Below are 21,947 nucleotides of genomic sequence, written 5' to 3'. Positions count from 1 at the left end.
TAAACTGAGGCCTAATTCTATATTTATGAACATAGTGAATGAACAAATGCCTCATTACCAATACAATGACAACATAAAGAACCACATTATAGACTCAGGAGGGGTGAAGCCCAATGAAACAAAAGAGTCTAGTTTGGTCCTACCTCTGTTTTAGGTTGGGGAGAAGCACTGGCCCCCTTTCATATAATTAATTAATCAACACTAATTAATATCACTTTGTGCTCCAGTGCTGAGCATGTCCTATTTTGAAAAACACAGAGACACAAAGAGAAAATCCCCATCATAACACACCCATATTGTCCAGTCAATACTGACTGTTTCTTTAACTTGGTGTGGAAGAATTCAGTTGAAGGGAAACAATGCATGATTGGCAGATTACGTAAGATTAGGGATAAGATTAAAGTTTTGACAGTTTGTAGCGGCTACATCATCCGCCTGAGGACATATGATATCATACTGACACCATAAAAAGACTGGATCTTCTAGTAACATGAATGCCGTTTCATTACATACTGTCATCTAAGAAACCTATATGCTTCACACATAATAATGTCCAACAATGTATTGCAACAAAGCTGTTAAACTGAGGGAATGCAGACCGCAAATGATTTAATTGGAAGTGAAAAGTACTGACACATAATAGTTTCATCCAAATAAAATAATATTAGCTTAGCAACATGCTAATACACGATCAGAACCAACTGGGAGTGTCTCTTACACACTACACATTGTTAATGATGTCTTCAATCAAGAGCACTTCATCCACACATTTGTGTTAGGGTGCCCGATAGTTCTCCCAAAAATAATTACCCTCATGTCGTTCCAAACCCGTAAAACCTTCGTTCATCTTCGGAACACAAATTAAGATATTTTTCTTGGCACACAAAAAGTATTCTCGTAGCTTTATAACATTAAGGTTGAATCGCTGATGTCACGTGGACTATTTTAATGATGTCCTTACTACCTTTCTGGGCCTTGAACGTGTCAGTTGCATTGCTGTCTATGCAGGATAAGAAAGCTCTTGGATTTCATCAAAAATATCTTAATTTGTGTTCTGATGATGAATGAGTCTTACGGGTTTGGAAGGACATGAGGGTGAGTAATTAATGACAGAATTTACATTTTTGGGTGAACTATCCCTTTAATATAAAGTAGAATTATTATACTAATAAGCTTCTATAAAGGGCTCAGTTATTCACAGGGATTTTCACATGGATTAATCAATACTGGTTCCTCAGAGAAATGTTGAATTGAATGAGAAACTTGCTCATCAACTATTTCCTGTGAGTCTGGAAAAACTGGCATGGAAAATGAGTGCATTGAAGTGACGGCAATTCTAAAGAATGTACGGTTAAGTACACTATCAGGAAAAAGGTTCTGAAAAACTCTTTATGGGTTTCTCACACTTGAAATCCATTATTTAAGCATAGCTCACCCCAAAATCATTTACTTGAATGTCATCCCAAAAATGTATGGCTTTCTGTATGTCGTTCTTTCTTGTGGAACACAAAAGAAGGTATTTTGAAGAAAACAAAATTGGACCTCATACTTTTCATTGTCTGGACAAAAAAAATAAATAAATAAAATAATAATAATAAATATATTTATTATTATTATTGTTTAACCCCTTAACTGTCACTCACAGTTTTGAACATAGACATAGTGCACTATCCAAACTTAAATTTTTATAATTCATGAACGAAAACATTTTGTAAGATGATTTTGATGTACCATTTCCATGGTAATGCAATGTCTGATTTTAAAATGGGTTTCAAAGGATGAATTTTGAGATTTTAAGTTTTCAATTGATATATAATTTTTAATGATTTCTAAAGCGTGATAGAGAAAAAGGCAACTAAGAAGACTTTCTGTGACAAAAGGTCAGAATTCCTGTTCAGGTGCACACGTCATAAATTAATCTATACATTTTCCTACATAATTTAATAAAAAAAGTGGTAAAATATCTCTTTAGGAGTCTTAGACCTTTCCAACCATATATGGTTTGTCATGATTAGATTAGGATTTAATTGTAAAATAGTGAAGTGACAGTTAAGAGGTTAAACTCTAATTATGAATACAAAAGATATAATATGGTTCTAATGAATCTTATATATATATATATATATATATATATATATATATATGACCATGGACCACAAAACCAGGCTTAAGTCACTGGGGTATATTTGTAGCAATAGCCAAAAATAATTTTTTATATACAAAATTATCGATTTTTCTTTTATGCCAAAAATCATTAGGATATTAAGTAAAGATCATGTTCCATGAAGATATTTTGTAAATTTCTTACCGTGAATATATCAAAACCTCATTTTTGATTAGTAATATGCATTGCTAAGAACTTCATTTGGGCTTTTGTGGTCCATTATATGATGTATTATGGTTGTAAAATATAAATTATAGAAATGAAATGTTCTGTGTGCTTCAGTCTGAAACTGACTATAGTCTGAAATAAACTTGAGTTATTTATAAAAAAAAAAAAAAAAAAACACTTTCATCCTTGCAGCCCCATTTCTTTATTTTACATCCTATATAATTAATTATTAGCTTTTCCATCAACTCACAAAGCCCCTTTCGGGAAACCTTGTTCTAAATTATGACAGAAAAACATGAATGGCATGTCTGATGGAAGACAGCCTTGGATGCCACATCTCAATACCTTAACAACAGCCGCAAAAACATAACCAGACAAGATAAAAGACATTGCATCATCTTTCATGCAGTGACATTTTTGTATGTCTAATAGAGACACAACTGTCTTGCTTTTAATCTCCCTATTGTTAACCCCCATTCTGGATTTCTCACAAATACTCAGAACACAAACTGAAGTAGCATGCATGGCAAAGCTCAAACGGAAAAATCAATCAACTGAAACAGGTATGATCTTTGAACCATAAAAGCTGATACTGCATAAAGAAGCAGTGACGGAATCTCTAATAAAAGCCAAGAAGGGAAACCATTAACCAGACTAGAAACTCTCTTTGGGGTGTTTAGCATGCATGCCATTCCACACCTCATCCTGTCATCGTGTGAGCCTGACTGCTTTGCTACTTGTTCCAATGCATTTCCTGTCACCGTAATGAGATGGAACTTCTCATCAGTGTCAATACAATCAGCTACAAGTTTGTCAGGGTCATTTACAAGTGGGGATCCTTGCTACCAAGATATATGTGTGTGTGATACATTGACACAAATAATACAAGTAGTCAAACAATTCAGCTGTCTGTGAAGAAGTGTGATGCTTTTGTTTCATTATCTCAGAGTCCAAGCTCTCAGTGTGATCTGTTGGGCTTGAAGGACACAGATAGAGTGGAAAAGCTGTTATGGCGGAAGGGAGCTGATGAGGAACTGAGGTGAGACCTGTGTGACTGGTTTTGCACGGTTTCTTGTAGCTGTGTAACAAAGAGGCCTGGATCCACGTCAGCTTTTAAACTGAGCTGTGAGTGTTTGCAGCAGCTGTAATGATTTGAGATCAAAGGATCATAATGAATGATAACACAAAATGCACTGTAAAACTGGGTTAAGGAACGTATTTGTCCTCAAATATTCAATGCACTTTTGCTAACCAGAGCTACCTGTTTGTCTAAACAATGGCAGATAGGGGAGAGCAGAAAGGTCAGTAATGTTTTGAAAACCTGTCTGGAAACAACAATGCACCAAATTCCACCAGTGGCATAAAAACAACATATTTCATATTTAAAGTCAACATGAAACTCCATTCGCAACCTACTTCATAATGTGGTGTATTTCAGAGTAAAACAGAATATGTATAGTATTTTATTACTTCTATTACCTTTAAAACATTTAGGGTCTGTATAATTTTTTTTATTTTTAGCAAAGATACAAGGAAATTTTCCAAAAAAAAAAAAAGATGGTAAAAAGACATGTATAACGTTACAAAAGATTTCCATTTCAAATAAATGCTGTTCTTTTGAACTTTCTATTCATCAAAGAATCCTGAAAAACAAATGCATCACGGTTTCCACAAAAATAAAGAAAAAAAAACTATTTTCAACACACTAATAACAATAAAAAATGTTTCTTGAGCATCAAATCAGCATAATATAATGATTTCTACAGGATTGTGTGACACTGAAGATTGGAGTAATGGCTGCTGAAAATTCAATAAACTACACTTGAAAAGATATTAAAGTAGGAAAAAATGTAATTGTAATATTTTCACAATATTACTTTTACTGTATTTTGATCATACAGCAACTGCTGTCTTGGTTACCATAAGAGACTTTCCGACCTCAAATCTTACAGTTGAATGTTTGAATGCTATGTAATTCAAAAATTAGAAATTACATTATAAAGAAAAATTCTGAAGACAATTTTTTTTTCTTTGGAATATAACGCACCGACACATTCATAAAAGAAAAACAGCATTAAATATTGACATCAGTGAATTCATGTTGACTTCAAAGACTGCTTGAATGGAAAGCTAAAAACATTTATTTCACAACAGTAATTACTAGAAATAAATAAACTTTTCTTACATCCCTAGTATATTTCTGCTTGGGAATGATCAATGTCAGGAAGTCTCATGTGTCACTGGATTCTCCAGACTTTCCCTTCAGGCTACAGGGTAAAGGGTTAGTACAAAGCTCTGTGTCTCTAGCCACACCCTGATCACTGGCAACACACTCACAAAAGCCCTACAGGGAAAGATCAGGTGTTTCCTGGAGAACGCGTCACACTTTTTTATTTTCAACCTGTGATCTTTGTCCTGACCACTGTCCAGGAATAACTAGTCGATTGTCTGAATCACTGTGAAATCTGACACCAGTACCTTACTGTGATGGATCAGGAGTGAGGCATAGTAGCAGGGGTTAACAGGTGAGCTGCCCCGGGAGACTTCCGGTTAAATCAATGAAAAGTAACAGGAGGAGAGCAGGTGCACTAAATAAATGTTGCCTTGCTGTAGCTCAAACAGTAGAGCACAGCACCAGCAACACCAAGGTCATGAGCTCTAATCTCAGGAAAAGCAAGGTCTGATAATACATGTACCTTGAATGCAGTGTCAACTTGGACAAAAGCATCTGCCAAATGCATTTAGAGATATATTGCATTATATCAGAGATGTATACTGCAAATTTACAATACATATGTTTTTACAATTTTACTTTACTATACTATAATGCTAGTAACTTCCTAATCATGATAACAACATGCTAGTAACATGCTAATCATGCTAAAGACATAATGGTAACTTTGCTAATCATGCTAAAACATCCTAGTAACACCTTAGCAAACTACCTGGGTACCATAGCAACACAATAATATTACCTTAGCAGCTGCATAGCAACCACCCCGAGTACCCTAGCAACTGCATAGCAACACCTTAGCAACCGCCTAGCATCAACTTAGCAACCACCCCGGGTACCTTAGCAACCACCTAGCAACAACCCCGAGTGCAATAGCAACCACCTAGCAACCACCCAGAGTACCCTATAAACACCCTAGCAACCACACCGTTAACCTAGCAACCGCCTAGCAATATCTTAGCAACCACCCGAGTGGCATAGCAACCGCCTAGCAACACCCTAACAACCACCCCAAGTGCCATAGCAACCACATAGCATCACCATACCAACCACCTCAATTACCATAGCAACCGCCTACCAACACCCTAGCAGCAACCCAGGAACCCTAGCAACCGCATAGCAACACCCTAGCAACTACCCCAGGCAACCTAGAAACACCCTAGCAACCACCCTAGAAGCCACCCAGGTACCCTAGTGTCTGCTCTTCTTGACAACCTGTATTGCCTTTAAAACATTCAAACTTTAATCTTTAAAACTTTTTTTTAAATATTTCAAACTACTTCAAACTGAAAACCTTCAAACTTCAAGCTTTTGAAAGTTTTACACACTTTCTGGCTAGGCTTTTTTAAGCCAACTTAAAGTTTGTCTTCAAACTTTTCTATCTAGTTTAATATTATTGTACTGATTTAGTGAATACCACGCCTTGATTATTTATTTACCTTGATCTTTATTTTAATTTTTTTTTGTAAATGTTTATTCTAATATTCTAACCATCTTATTAGTTGAAATAATGGTTTATTCAAAAAATAACCCCTATACATTTTTTTTAACTCCATAAATATTGCAATATCTAAAACAGTCAAAATCCTGAAAAATATCTAAATACAATTTAATATTAATTCATCAATATTTAAGCAATATTACCCTCTATTGCCCACTACATTCATAATTACTGGGATAATAGTATAACTTTGAGCTGTGCTTATGGAGCCAGGGATGTTACAACAAGAATTGGTCATAAACCATTTTTAAACCTGCCGTAATTCAAATTACGTTATACTGGGACTCAGAAAGGTACTTTTTTTTTTTTTAAACAAAAAGGTGCATGAACATTACAATAAAAGCTCTTTAGTGCTTCTCTCAGATTTCTGTCTCCAGCCCTCATAGAGACTCTTGTTTCTGCATCAGTTACTTTAACAGTGGCATTAACCGAGCCATGAGTGAATGGAGTGTGATCGCACATCCAGCCCAATGCTCCACTCCCCCTGGACCAGCACATGACTTGTTTACCTGCCCAGAGGCACTGAGGGACCTCAACAGTGACGTAACATATGGTTTAATCAAGGAGATGCAGTAACGGGAACAGAAACTTAGGCAGGGGTGCATTGTGCCCCAAACTAATCCTCTTTCTGAGAGCAATAACCAAAGAAAGACACAAAGCTCCAACAACAGGCTCTATAGTAGCTTACACACTCAGCATTAAGTCATACAATGCAATTTAAAACAATTTATACAATTATTTGTCATTCAAAATGTGTTTTAAAGTATGTTTAGGTGCACACCTACTTCTTTTCATGAGGTCTTTAAATGAGACCCCCTAAACTGTACTGTATGTGTATGATTATATTAGATAAACAGCTTATTTAATAAAAGCAAGTTAGTCTAAGAAAAAAAAAAAAAAAGATGGTACATTTGTTCCTTGGTCTTCCATACAGATTATCAAAAAGCAGATTATTAAGATTAATTAGGAGATGAGAAAGAGGGGGTTGCTACAGATGACTTTGGGTGTTTAAATCCAGTTAAATAAGGATAATGCCTGACTATCTATAGCCCCTTGAACCAGCGGCCTACACTGGAAAAATGCCTGGCTGTCCATTCAATGGTAGGGTAAACGTACCTATTAAGCTCACCAAAATCTACATTGAGACATTTTTACTGCACAAGATACTGGTTTCAGGACAAAAAGTTATGTTAAAATAAAATATTAATCTCTCACACAAAAATATTTAATTTTATTTTAAATGAAAAAAGGAAATGTATATCAATTAAGATATACATCATTAAATTCACATTGTTGTACCCTTTAAGCACACCCCTGTTCCCATTAAGCTCACATCATATTTTATTAAAATTTCTTGTTTATTTTAAGGAAAATTTAAGAATAATTGTAAAAATATATTTTTTCAAAAGGTACAATCACACAAAAAACAGAACACTAAAATCAAGCAACAAGGCGTTCAATTTAATCAGTTATATATTCATAGTGAAGTGTCATCCAAGCACATTGCAACATCTAGGCTAGTCCACGTTCAGCTAAGTACCATTCAAAAATCAAATAAAACAAACCATTCATGGGGATGAACACAGAAACTAGCCTCATTATGAAGCTTCTTTTTAAATGGACGTCAACTTATCTATAGTCTCTTCAGCCTGGAGAACACTACACGATTTTTGCTCTGATTTTCCACAGATTTACAGTCTGGAGAAGTTAATGCTAGTTACCAAAGATCAGAGCCAGTCTGTAGATTTGAGTCGACAGAATCCATAGAAAATCGATTAACAAAGTGACAACCATCAGCTAATATTTAAAGTTTGTTTCTGAAGTATTTACATAGACGTTCAATGTGGAAGATCTTAAAGAGAGCACACTGAGCTTAATTGGAGCAGCAACAAATTTTAATACATTTCATGTAATATTTATTAAAATGACAGGATTTTTGCTAAATAAATAGTCTAGGTCATGTATTAAGTTCATACATATTTTAATATTAACAACTATTATTAATAACATCTATGAAATTATACTTTTTCTTATTGATGTCACACTGAAGCTGTGTGATTTTCATAGCAGTGCACCCTTTAAGCTCACCTTAAAATAATATGAAATCTTTAAAAATTACAGCACTGTAAAACGACAGACCAGCAATAAACTGTCAATTTATAATATTATGGATGTAAAAGTACAAGCCAGCAATGCCTGTGAAGTAATATGTTAGCGTAGCACACAATCTTATACAGCTAGTCAGCTAACTGTGTTCTGTAGCATCTGTTGCTAAAACTATTTTTTGGATCTAACTGTAATTATTTCCCACATCCAAGTTCCAGGTTATAATATGCAAAAGTCTGAACATTAATCTCTTAATTTTACAATAAGTAGTGAAACTTGCCCAAAATAAAGGCTTAAACATCTAAAAAACGCACATTTAAGGGGCTCCTCTTCTGGTGAAAGTTTTTAGACAGCTTTCAAAATGGCCACCGGACAGTGTGAACACATGGAGACCCATATCTCAGCGTGCAATGATCTGATTGACTTGAAATTATAGGACGTATATATTAACAAACATATCAATTGGTTAAGACATCAAGTAGGATAATAAATTATTTTTTCTTTTTATAATCTCATCTCAAACATGGAAGTGTGCTTAATGGGTACGTTTACCCTATTTGTTCTCAGTGTAATCGATGACACACATGGGCAGGGTGGTTATATTGACATCACTGGTTTGGCCTTTTTATTATTGTTGAGATAACAGCACACAAGCTAATAATACGACCTGAAAGCTGTGGAACACATTTAGGGCAAAATATCTGAACAATACCAGAACACAAAGGCCAAAATAAGGGACTGAACTGGTGTAATATGAATCCACCCTTATGGTGACTCTGAGAGAACCGGACTGAACTGAACAGTCTGTCCACGGCTGTAGACTGGAGGAAAAAAATATTATTTTTGCATACAAGCCCAAACAACTGGGAAAGACTGAGTCACCTGCAGCATTCGTATGTGACCATAAATGAGGCTATACCAAGGTATTTCCTAATCTGTAAAATCATATTTACAGCTAGCTTTCCCTCTGTAAAATATATTTCCATCAGGGGTCAAAATAGAATACAAATAAACAAATATCAGTTCATATTTGTGGAATTACAAGGCATAACTGCTAAGTTTATATGACTTTTTCCAGTCTTTTGTACCAATTACTATATAATAAAATATTTTACAGGCAGACACAGATTTGCTAATTCAATTTTTCATAATAAAATTCCCTATGGGAACCCTGAGAATAAATGTACAATGATCATATTAACGATCCCAACTTGCACAAGAAAACCAAAAGATTTAAATATCAAATGAGGAATTCAATGCAACACCTTCTCCCAACAAATGTTACATAATATTGCCAAACAGCTCATCTATAAAAATTATTTACAGTACATTAATATCCAATAAACGGTAATTATTGTTTACTACTTCCGCTGGTTTTGACAGATATAACTAAAACGCAAACAAACGTCTTTCCTTTTGCGGCATATTAGAGAAATATAAACTGTAAGAGTCACTAAAGTCCTCAAAAAGAGGAAGAGCTAGTCATAAACACTGGCTGTATCTCCTCATCTTAGTGCGCTGCCTATATAGACAGCATTATTTGGCAACAAAGACGCATTTGAACGCGCTCAAAGGTGCTGTCTAGATAGGGAGCTCAGTTGGTTTTCGAGACATAGCGAACACCGAAACTACCTAATTTACAGACCGAAACCAACAGAAACACACACCTGTCCGCGATACTTCCCTGTATTTTATAGGAAGTTAAAGGCAGTTAAGCAGAACTGCAAGGCGTCAAATAGTTGAATATTACCTTTTGTGAGCTTTTATGATGTTTTGAGATTAATTAAGAGATAGTCACGCTACATTAAACGAAGATTTAAGATTGGCGCTTCGCGTCGTTTAACTCACACAGTAAATAAAATATATTACCGTTCACCTGTCTCATATTATTGACTATTTATTTAGCTATTAATGGTGAAATAAAACTAATTCCAACAACTCACCCTAGAGTAGAGTTCAGTCACAGACATGATCCCAGATACAGCAGCTCCCAACCTAAACTAGTTACATCAGCACACGTAAGGTTAAAATATCTCCGTTTGAATAGGATGATATTCCCAACAAGTTTATAATCCAGGTTTCCTGTGTCCTATCACCAGTCCATGTCGTCCTGTCGTGCTGGTTTGTACTTTTGAACTCCCTCTGACTGCTAATGTTAGCGCGTTAGCCGCGCCTGATCACGGCAGGTGTCTGTCCCCATAATTGAAGTTGAGTTGGACAAGCCCCTTTCATCTCCGCCTCCACATATTAAAAATCTTGTTAAAATAAGCGATGACCACGACTAATCACTGAGTCATAATAATGACCAAAAGGTACTGGTTACATATGAGAAAAATATGTAACTGTCAAAAAGCAGGAGTGAAGTTGCTTCCCTCCCTTCTTCCCTTCTCCATGGACTCTATCACGCTGACTGACATGACCGCAGTGGCACAGGCTCATGGATCAAAGGCACAGTGTGTCTACAGCGACACCTTCTGGCCAATTACAGCACTGCACTACAAATCACATGTTGACGGATATGAGAATGTCGTGGCTCAAAGACTGTCCGCTTGTTTCTGCTTAGACAGCAATAATAAAATATTACTAGATCATTTTTAAAGCGTTTGCCTTTGTAAAAGTGTCGCTTTCATTTAAATTGGTTCTGAACACCAAATGAAGAGAGATGCAAAGCTACACGCATTTGTTTCAGCTGTAAATAAGATGTAAATATACGTACGTGTGAATGACAAATAATGATGTCCAAAAGGAAAAAAATGAGAACACTTTTAAAAATCTAAACACTTGATGTGGGTGTAAACTTAAGGGATCCTCTCTAGTTTACTTGGCATATGACAACAAAATGGTTTTCTTATTAATATTTTAAAACAAACCAAAATCATAAACAAAGGCACTTCCTATAATAAATCCATTTTTTCCCCCCTTTATTTTTCTGTATTGCACTTTTGCTCCAGCTTGTGTACCACTAGCTTACACTGAAAACTTGCCATTACAGTGTGTACTGTGAATACTGATAGCTGAATTTGGGTCTTATTATAAATTATTAGTGTTGGTCCTCATTTGTAAGTCACTTTGGATAAAAGCATCTGCTAATTGACTAAATGCAAATTTAAATGTAAAATATTTTAAGAAATAACAATATCAACTTTTTCCAATAATGTAATTTTTTTAGAGACTGTTTTCCTTTCTCTGGACAGTTATTCCATAAATATTTTGCCTTTAGACCAAACAAAAATGTCAAAAGTAAAAATTCTAAATTACTCTTAAATCAAAAATTGAATGCATGTTTCTTCTGGAAAATGTGTATTCAAGTCAATTTTTAAATAACTGCAGTCTTGTTTAACTTTTCATTTATAATTTTTGAATGGCTTCATAGATCTACACAAAACAATTACATATACATATTACTAAATGCAGTGTGATTTTGACAGTCATCTGACAGCATTTTAGATTACATGAATGTTTACTCCATCAAATTATTATAACTTTAAAATACTTTTTTGTCTCCAGCTAGACCTTGAAACCCATAGTGCTAAAATAGTCTACTTATTACACAGTATAAGCTATTAAATGCATAAAAACACATCATTGCACCAAGATTACATTACTCTGATGAAACTGATTGGGCCCATTTCTTTTTGATCATACAATGTGACGTTTAACACAAGACTCTATACATGTACTTTTTTTGTGTTTCTCAGAAATATTTGAGAGCAGAAGCTGCCTAGAAAAATCAGATAGTGTGCACTGTGTGTGCTCAGTTTCTGCATGATTAATCAAAGACACAAAGCTGAGCAACACAGCAGCCTTTCTACTCTTATCTGCAAAATGCAGAGTGGACACAAGCTATGAGTAGGCTAAACCATAGGATGAAACAAATTCAGAATGAGAAACGTCTAAGTACTGCTCACATCCTGAATAAGGACAGAAAACATGAACATGTTTAGCTTAATGTATTTATTAATAAAGCTGTAACCTGTATCTCTTAGTGGACCACATACTGTAATTAATGTGATGTGGAAATCTAAAATGAAAGAGTAGCAATGCCTGACCTACCTTGACATAAAGTTCATGTTCACGCATCTTCTCTTAGAAAATGTACAAATATCCACAGACACAATGATCATCAGAGCTCTGAATTATTCAGATGCTGTATATTTCTCATGTCATGCTTAAAAAGATTGTAGTGTACTTTGCCGAATTTTGTAGTCCCACACTGGCTTGAGTAAAAGTTAAACCTGTCTGAACAGCCAAGTGAGTAAGAAAAAAGACAAAAATTACATCAGACCAATTGCTCCACACCCATACCACTCCTAGGTAAGGTATTGGGTGTTGACTAACTTCTTCACCATATACGAGCTGTCGTGGTATTTGCAGCGTCAAAACTTATCCACCCACTCATTCGCCCACTAAACATTTAACCCAGCAGCTTATTGGTGTAAAACTCTGTTGCTAAATCATTATGGAAATAGTCTGCATGTTAACTGTGTAATTTTTGAACCTTAACCTTTTGACCTCTCTTGATACTATGTACTGTACATGTTTCATAGCAACCCTGGACGGTTTTCTATTGTTTTTAATTAGATGGTTGGTGTTAGACGCTGTGTATAAGGACATGTGACTGACTTGCAAAAAGAGGACACTATTCGCAGTCTATTCATTGAAATGATTGGCTTTCTTTAAATAATTGACTTTTAAACATGCAAATATCTGCCTCAAAACAAGTTAATCCAGTCAGACTTGTATTTAAGTCTGAATACAAACTTTAGCACAGGAATAATGAATCTGATCACAGATCACACAAATGTGTAAAATATACAACGTCTAGTTATTCAGAAATGAGCATGTAAGGTATTTAAGCATGGAAGTTCACTGAAAGTTTAAATCTATTTTTTATTTTTATATCATTTTTAGAATATTTTATACTCATGTTATGAATAATGTTGAGAATAGAATGTGTTGGATTTATGCCAACTGTGCACCAAAGTTGGAGCAGGGGCGCTCTCGTCTCCTGAAGGGATGAACTGCTGTGGTGCCGGATATTGGCCTTGAGAGGATATCCTGGATCTTCTTATTGTACTGCTCCTGGTACCACAGACCCCTCTGGAACTCATGTTCTTTCTCAGCTTGTTCTGCTTCATGAATGCGCTGGCGGTGCAGCATCTGAGCCAATAAATCAGCCTTATACTCTTGAGTGGCCTCCCTTAAACTGGAAATTTAGCAAACAAAATATTATTTTTTGTGTGTTTTGGTATAGGTGTGATTAAGTTGATCAACTTTGAGAGACAGGAACCTACCGAGTCTTTTCTTCTTCATCCAGCAATTTGTTCTCTTCAAGGATTCGGTCGAGCTCCTCTCTCTCTTTGAAAGGCTCAGCCTGTTTCAGCAAATTCTCATTCACTAAAGAGAAAAATAACACCGTTATAATATAAATTTTATATAAATATAATAATCAGAAAATATATATCTTTTACTGTGTGTGTGTGTGTGTGTGTGTGTGTGTGTATATATATATATATTTATATATATAAATATATATAAAATGAAACGTTTTTGTAGATTCTTTTATAGATTTTTTGATTCTCACCAAGGCTGCATTTATATAAAATGAACAATATATATATATATATATATATATATATATATATATATATATATATATATGAAGAGATTATTTGCAAAAACAGATAACTTCGTTTTTTATTATGTTATAATATTTTTATTGTGTTAGTTAGCTAGTATTTATTATCTATTTATTACCTAATCAAAATAACTCAACTGCAGTTTGATTGAGATTAACTGGAATGCACAATGAAAAAACATGATTTTTAAAAATTGGAGTTATCTGTTTTTGCAAATGAACTCTTCATATATATATATATATATATATATATATATAATATGATTACATTTAATATAAATTTTCTTTTTAATTTTTTACTTAAATTTTTATTTTATTTTAAAATATGCTGACATAGCTCTCAAAAACAATTATGATTATGATAATTATTATTATTATTTGTGTAGAAAAGTGTGCTGCTTAATATTTTTGTCAAAACCATGATACATTTTTTCAGGATTCTTTGATGTATAAAAAGTACCGGTATATTATATTATATTATATTGCATTATAATGGATGATTTTAAAGCATTTTCCTTACATTTCTCCTGGATCTGCAGTCGGCGAGTGTCTATGACATCCTTCATAAGTCGGTCTCTTGCTGCCTTTTCCTGACGCCACTGTGCCTCCCTGCGGGCCCAGGCCTGCTGCAGCTCTGATTCAAACAGTTGCTCCGTCTCAGCTTCTTGCTGTTTCTGCTCTTCCAGCTGCTCTGCCAGATACTCCCTGTACCTGCGCTGCTCCTCTTGACGCTCCAGCTGTTTAGGAAGAACATTTGATAAAAAATGAGAAATTTACATTTCTTTAAGTGACGGTCAAAAATGGCCACAGTGTGAAATCTAACCTTTTTGAGGACCTCATCTTGCTTTTCATCTCTCTCTTCAGTCATTAGCTGCTCCAGGATGCTCATATCTAGAGCCAGCTCTTCTTGCCGATCTCGTGCCAGGCGCTTCATCTTCAACCGAAGTGAAAGGTCCAGCTGTTTACGGCGTTTCTCCTGGTCTTGGAGCTTCTGTCTGTGTTCTCTCTCTGCCTCCATACGAAGCATCTCCCTGTGCTCTCTCTAAGGAGCACAGCGTGCACACGAATGAGTGCCGCAGCTTCAACATTTTACTGTATTTTAAAACATTTTTTAATGCAGCAAGTCAATTTAGGCATCACACATTAAAACGTATGGTTTGTAAAGATTTGTTGAGATTTTCTAAAGATTATATTTAACAGTGGTATACTTTTTTTTATTCAGTTTTAAATATTATTATCAACAAGATAATTGTACAATATTTACATTTATTTATTTATATTATTTTAAAATTTGTTTATATTTTTATTTTTATTAATTTATTTATATTTAATAATATAAGAGTATATTAAATAATATATACTGTATATAAACTTAAATGATTAAATATAAATATTATTTTTATTTTTAATTAATATTAACATTACAACTTTTAAAGATTAATATTGTGATTTGCTTACATTATGAGATTTAACAGAAACAGTAGTATACGTTTTATGTAGTATTTAAATATAATCTTTTATTAAATAATTGTATAATATTTACATTCATTTATTTATATTATTTTAAAAACATTTTTATATTTAATAAGAAATGTATATTAAATAGAATATGTTCTGATATTTATATTTTCTTTCATTTTTCTAATATTATAAATGCAATCAATGCTACTTAAAATTATTTAAAAGTTATATTATATTTTTATTATTAAAAATATTAGTTGTAATATTATTATTTTTTTTTAATTAAAACATTTCAAAAAGTTTCAGTGATATTCAGTGATAAGGGAAATAAGCATGCCTGAAGTGATACAGTTCAATTTTAAAAAATGTCAGACATATCGTGCATCCCTAATAATAACTGTGGCTTGATTTGATTGATTCATCCTATTGAATAATATGATCAATACCAGTAACTGGGCCTCCTCTTGCTTCAGTTGCTTGGCCTGTATTCTCTGCTGCTCAGTCGTTTCCATCTGTGCCTGCAGGTATTCCTTCTGCTGGAGGTTGTTCTCTCTCTGCCGTTGAACATCCTGGTTATGATGCTCCTCTTTAGCCAGCCTGTCGCTCTCCCACATCTGGGCGAACAGTCTGTTTTCCTCTTGTTGCATTCGTTGCACTTCCTCCTTAGTACGGATCTGAGCAGCACGCTCGGTGCAGACCTCATCCTGTCTGCGCCTCACCTGCACGGCACGCAGCTCCTCACTTTGCTCTCTAAAACACAGGAAGATGGAACATCTTATAGTTTGAATCAAAGTTCAGGTTCTCCCAATCACTAATAATACGGTCTTCTACCTGAAGAGCTGATCAAGTTTCTCAGCAACGAGTCTCTGTCTCTCACTCTCTCTTCTCTCTCGCAGAGTCTTGGCTCTTTCAAGCATCTTAGCTTGCCTCTCCAACACTGTCTCCTTTTTTGCCTCCATCTCCCTGAAGAACTCCTGCTCCTCTGACTCTAGCAGCTCACGAAGCCTGTCAAAAAGAGCCAGACAAAGTCATTACACTATACAATGAGATGATTTCTTAATAATTTATGAGGTTATTCCATTCAAACCTTTCCCTCCTTTCATCAATGTCCATCTGGTACTGCTCTCTTGCTTCCCGCAGACGTCTACTAATAGTGGCCGACACCATCCGGCACTGTGTGTTCCTTTCCCATCGCATTCTCACATCACAGGAGCTTTGATTCTTGGTAAACTCCAGCACTTCATTCCGTATGGCCTCCTGTTTCCTCTTCCGCAGAAAGAGGTCATCTACGTCTTTGGATAAAGGAGGCTTTGCTCTCTGAAATGCACATATTTGAAATGAATATTAACAAAAACTAAAAATTTAAATAATATGTATGTACTTTATTAAATATCTACATTAAAATAGTACGTGAATTTACATTTACAGTACCTTTCATTACCGTAACTAAAAATATTATAAAAGAGATTAATAGGGATCTAGATTGAAAAGTTTGAAAGATAAACTTTATGTTGGAGAAAGGACAAAAGAAAGAAAGAAAGAAAGCTTTCCATGTAAATCTATGGGATTTTGAGCAGTTTTGATTGACCGTTTTAGGAAAAATTGGGTCAGACATTTTTATATACTACTACTACTACTAAGTTACTTATAATAATAATAATAAATCGGTTTGTCAAGCCTTTGACAAACTTTGTCAAGCCAGCATAACTAATAACTCACCAGTGCCACTGAATGTCCAGGTCCAGTTACTTCCCGACATCGTGTCCTGCTTCGGTGGGCCGTCAACATGGTAAAAGTTTTTTTTTAATTTTTTTATTCCACTTTCTTAGAGTCTAGCTAGCTTTAGAAATAACCCTCCAACGGTACAGTTGTGTTTGCGGAACTGACATGACGTTGCCATAACAACGACAGGCGACATTAGTCTGCTTTCAGCTCCTGTTGTGATAATAACGATGGTGATTAAGACAACTAGTAATTATGCTTTACAATATTTAAATGCTTTCAAATTAAATGTCGTATCACAAAAAGTGCCTTAATCTTGACTGTGAATTTATTTCCCTTGATCACCGTGACAGGCGAGCTTATATTTTGTATAGTTTTCAAGCGTTGGAAACTATACAAAATAAAGGCCGCCAAATTGACTTTTTATTGCTTGTACGAAAAGAAAATAATAAAAACCCAGACAATCAAACATTTACACATCTAATCCTAATCAATATTCTCTAAAACTATAGTAAAAAGCGCAGGAACAAAAAAAAATCCATATCTAACTCACATTCATATTTCGTTTACATATCTGATATTTTATTTTGTATGGTTTTGATGCTCTTAGTTACTGAACAGTTTTACAATACAATTCGAACAAAACAAAGACGAAAAGGATACCATGAATACTCCAGTTTACATGAAACTTTTCACCTAATTTTTAAAGTCGCTGCTTGTTTAAACCTTTATTTTAAAATTTCTCTCCTCAAAGCGCTTCCGGTGATGTCAAGTCTCCAGAACGCGCCAAAGTTTGGACAGTCTTGCTTGTATTATCACAGATATTTCTGTCTATGTACTTATAACGGGTGTGTAAATATACCAAAAGAATAAATAAGCAACCTGCATCAAATGCGACAGCTTCAACACTGATATTGGTGACACGTAACGTTAAGGTATGTGTTTTTTTTGTCAAAATAACACGAAACATTGGACAGTCCACGGTTATCAGATTTGACGTTTCACTGTATACAATTGCGTACATAGTCTTATTTAACGTGTGTAATTTTGTTTATTTAACAGTTACACAAAACTAATATATTCTGTGCAAGTGTTTTAGGTTTTTATGCTCTTTTTTTTTTGTCAAAAGTACTGCTATTACTACTAGTTTTCAAGGACGTTCTGACTTGTGTCCACAGATCAGATCATGGCTGTGCCTTTTGTTAAAGACTGGGATGTGGTGCAGACCCTTGGAGAGGGGGCGTATGGAGAGTAAGTGACCAGTGTCCTTTTTATTAGTCTCATCCTGATTCGTTAAAGTCTTAAAATGTATTAATCTGCTTCCAATTATTGTAGGGTGCGACTGCTGGTCAACAAGAAGACAGAAGAGGCTGTGGCAGTGAAAGTTGTGGACATGGCAAAAGCCAAGGATTGTATAGAGAATGTAAAGAAGGAGGTTTGCATATGCAAGATGCTTTCACACCCAAACATCGTACGTTTCTTTGGGCACAGGAGTGAGGGGACGACACAGTACATCTTCCTAGAGTACTGTAGCGGAGGAGAGCTCTTTGACAGAATTGGTGAGCCAAACGTAGATTGGGACATATTCATTGTGTTTTTTGTTGGAGCTGTTTCTTTGTCCAGTATTATGTAGATCTGGTGGGGTCTGAATGATTGTGATGAGCAAATGTTGAAGATTCTACTCAAAATGTAATTTGTTTCCAATTCTGACAGAGCCAGATGTTGGGATGCCAGAAAAGGAGGCGCACAGGTTTTTTCAGCAGCTAATAGCTGGTGTGGTAAGTGTCAGTTTTGATGATATTTTTCTTTGACTCTGGTGTGTTTGTGAATGGTTTTCACTCCTTAGCCACCTTTGTTGTAAAACTAGATTTCTCTCTTGCTTACAGGAATATCTTCACAGTGTTGGCATTACACATCGTGACATAAAGCCTGAGAATATTCTTCTTGATGATAAAGGTGCATCTGAATGGTCTTGTGTTAAATGTCGTCATAAAACAGATTCTGGCTTCTGATTGATCAATGCAATGTTCCAGCCACACTAATATATGTAACAGTGATAGCTGTGGTACAACTTTATGACAGCCATAAAATTGTATTCTGTTATTATTAATATCTAAGGAGATATATCTTCTGAGGTTTGGGGGCAAGGGGGCAAGAAAGTGCTGGGGAAAAATGTAAAAAATGAATAAAAAATTATATATATATATATATATAATATATTTAATTGTGCGGAAGTACTGAAGTCCAACTAAAGATATACTAAAGTATATTTGATTGTGCTATAGTGGAACTCTTGCATGTAGACTTTAAATATCTCACATTCAAAGAAAAATATTATCAAAGTTTGTTGAATCCTCATTAGTAGTGACATTAAAACACATTTTAGACTTAATATTAAGAAATGTGAATTGTGCACAAGTAGTACTCCAAATAATGTTTCATTATAATTTTTATATCAATAAGTCTTATATATATATCGATATGTCCGTAAATATGGTAATAGATTTGAACTGTACTTACTTAGTATGAAATGTATTTTAAATATATTAGTTTTTTACTAGGGAACAAAAATAAGATTAAATAAATTTTGTGAATTAAGAATAATGAAATGAAATTAAAAATGATATTTTCTCTTTTCAGATAATCTGAAGATCTCTGATTTTGGACTGGCTACCATGTTCCGCCACCGTGGCCGGGAGCGGGCATTGAACCGTCTGTGTGGCACTCTGCCCTATGTTGCCCCTGAGCTGATGTCACGCTCAGCATTCCACGCTCAACCTGCGGACACTTGGGCTTGTGGCATTGTGCTCACTGCAATGTTAGCTGGAGGTAAGACATCAGTATTCTGTGTGTGTCAGAGACTGCATCTTTGTTGAGAGTTTAGCTATTGTAAGCTGCATTTTTCCATAGAGTTACCATGGGACCAGCCGAGTGAAAACTGTCAGGAGTATTTGGATTGGCTAGAGAAGAAAATCTATCTCACACCCTGGAAGAAAATTGATGCTGTTCCACTGAGTAAGCTTCTTAAGAGTTATTTAATTCGGTATACTTCAGTATTTAATTGAATTTCCTTTCAGTGTTAATTTAGACCAGACTTGAGTCCTCTTTTGACTTGGACCAGGAAGAAGCCACCCAGAACACCTGCACAGATGCACAGAAACATGTTTAAAACACCTGTGTTGCTGAAGTTTGTGATTTATTTTGTTTGTCAGGTCTGCTCTCTAAGATATTACTGCATAATCCAGAGGACAGGTTCACCATTCCTGAAATTAAGAAGCACCGATGGTTTAGCAGAAGTTTCAAATCAGGTACTGCTTTCAAAGATCAGCTCATTAATTATGTTTGTCTTTCAAGAATGTTTGTGATTCTTTTGGATATGAATTTTTGACCACAGCAGTAAAACGACAGAGTGACACACCAGTAACCAAAATGCATAGGGCTGATTCTGAGCTTTCACAGCTGAGAAGAAAAAACAGGTCAGTATGACTAAGACAGCTGACTTGATAGTTTAGTATAAAGACAGTAAATGCTGTATTACGTTCTAAGAATCCACATCCATCACTACCTGTGTGTTTCTGCAGTGATGACAGGGCACAGATCTCCAGCTCTCAGCCTGAGCCGCAGGGATTGTGGGAGGACAAGGAGGTTACGGTGCACACTGATGTCAGTGTCAGCTTTTCACAGCCCACCTGTTTTGACCACATGCTGCTGGGCAGCCAGCTGCTTGGCACACCTGGTGCCAGCCAGGTAACTTATTCTATAAAATGAATATTAATGATAGTATGCTGATTTTATTGTTTTGTTGTAGCTTGTTTTGTACATGTTCACTTTATGTCTGTTACTTCTGTAAACAATATTTGCTCTTATTCCATAGCACTTTTATTGTTGTAATTTGGCTTGATTTAACTAATAGGTTATATGTAATTTTTTACCCATTTAATTGTTTAATAAATAATGGATTGTTATTAAATACTTGTTCATTTATTTATTTTTTCAGAGCCCGTGGCAACGGTTGGTGAGAAGGATGACTAGGTTCTTTACTACGGTAAAGGCAGAACCGTCTTGCATTGCTCTCCGGGATGCATGTATTGCTATGGGTCACACATGGAAACAGAGCTGCACCAATCAGGTAACCAAATAAAACAATCAGTTGTACCATTTAAAGCATTTGAAATCCTTAGCACTAAATCTTGAACCGTATAATGCACCGATCTTGTCTCCTTTTCTCTCTTTTGATTCATAGGCAACAGTGTCCACAATGGATCGCCGCAATAATAAGCTGATTTTCATAGTGCACTTCCTGGAAATGGAGGAACGCATTTTAGTAGATTTCCGATTGTCAAAGGTGAAAACAACCCAAACCATTGAATTACTTCTATGCTCTCATTTATTAATTGCATGATGCTTCTAAATGAATTGTTAACACAACTAAAACTAATACCAAGAATCTTCTGAGTGAAGAATAATTTTTTTTTTAATATTATTGATTTGATAATATCAATGTCTTCTCAAAACTATTCTTTTGTGTTCTAGGGGGACGGTTTGGAATTCAAGAGGATATTCCTGAAACTAAAACAGAAGCTGTCTGACATTATTAGTAACCAAAAGGTTTTGCCTTTGAATTGATGCGTGTCCATTTTTACGTGCAAAGTCTGCTTTCACACATGCGTACACAGGTACACTAAGTTGTTTTATGATCGTGGAACGTGTTCAGATTTATATGTTTATAGTTGTATGTCTGTTTTTCTGATTTGTGTGTGAAGGAATGAGGAGAAGCTCTCAAGTTAAGTTTATCTGTTCATTTGTGTTCCGTTACTACGAAGATAAGGTTTAATCTCTGCTCCTTGACAAGATGTGAGATTCTGAATGTGAAAAACTAAATTGAAAATAAATGTCATTAATAATGCTGTTTGGCTTAGTAAGCTGTTTAAACTAAAAAAAAGTAGAAAGGAAA

General features: G+C 35.0%; 3 protein-coding genes across 4 annotated transcripts in view; 1 reads left to right on the top strand and 2 right to left on the bottom strand.

Moving 5' to 3' along the window:
• myo5b (myosin VB) overlaps window positions 1-10,601 on the bottom strand; it is a 60,772-nt gene extending 50,171 nt beyond the window's left edge. The window contains exon 1 of one of the 2 annotated variants that reach the window (XM_058758304.1): window positions 10,116-10,601. In XM_058758304.1, coding sequence (XP_058614287.1) covers window positions 10,116-10,142 — 27 coding nt within the window. In that variant the 5' untranslated portion in view covers window positions 10,143-10,601. The remainder of the gene's footprint in view (window positions 1-10,115) is intronic. The other variant, XM_058758305.1, reaches the window with a different exon arrangement.
• Window positions 10,602-11,607: 1,006 nt separating this feature from the next.
• On the bottom strand, window positions 11,608-17,376 carry cfap53 (cilia and flagella associated protein 53). The gene is made up of 8 exons (XM_058759211.1): window positions 16,991-17,376; window positions 16,359-16,588; window positions 16,103-16,276; window positions 15,718-16,021; window positions 14,634-14,852; window positions 14,331-14,547; window positions 13,467-13,569; window positions 11,608-13,378 (listed from the first exon to the last, which is right to left on the bottom strand). Exons 1-8 carry the CDS (start codon window positions 17,057-17,059, stop codon window positions 13,135-13,137), a joined length of 1,560 nt encoding a protein of 519 aa, XP_058615194.1. The 5' UTR covers window positions 17,060-17,376; the 3' UTR covers window positions 11,608-13,134.
• Window positions 17,377-17,752: 376 nt separating this feature from the next.
• On the top strand, window positions 17,753-21,900 carry chek1 (checkpoint kinase 1). The gene is made up of 13 exons (XM_058759212.1): window positions 17,753-17,928; window positions 18,172-18,244; window positions 18,329-18,552; window positions 18,707-18,771; window positions 18,880-18,949; window positions 19,634-19,822; window positions 19,904-20,008; window positions 20,206-20,301; window positions 20,388-20,469; window positions 20,575-20,740; window positions 20,991-21,122; window positions 21,237-21,338; window positions 21,527-21,900. Exons 2-13 carry the CDS (start codon window positions 18,180-18,182, stop codon window positions 21,617-21,619), a joined length of 1,389 nt encoding a protein of 462 aa, XP_058615195.1. The 5' UTR covers window positions 17,753-17,928; window positions 18,172-18,179; the 3' UTR covers window positions 21,620-21,900.
• The last annotated feature ends 47 nt before the right edge of the window (window positions 21,901-21,947 follow it).

This window comes from Onychostoma macrolepis, chromosome 21 (genome assembly GCF_012432095.1).
Source record: "Onychostoma macrolepis isolate SWU-2019 chromosome 21, ASM1243209v1, whole genome shotgun sequence".
NCBI lineage: Eukaryota > Metazoa > Chordata > Actinopteri > Cypriniformes > Cyprinidae > Onychostoma > Onychostoma macrolepis.
The sequence above is the reverse complement of the archived record's forward strand: the minus strand, read 5'-3'. Positions and strand labels throughout refer to the sequence as shown.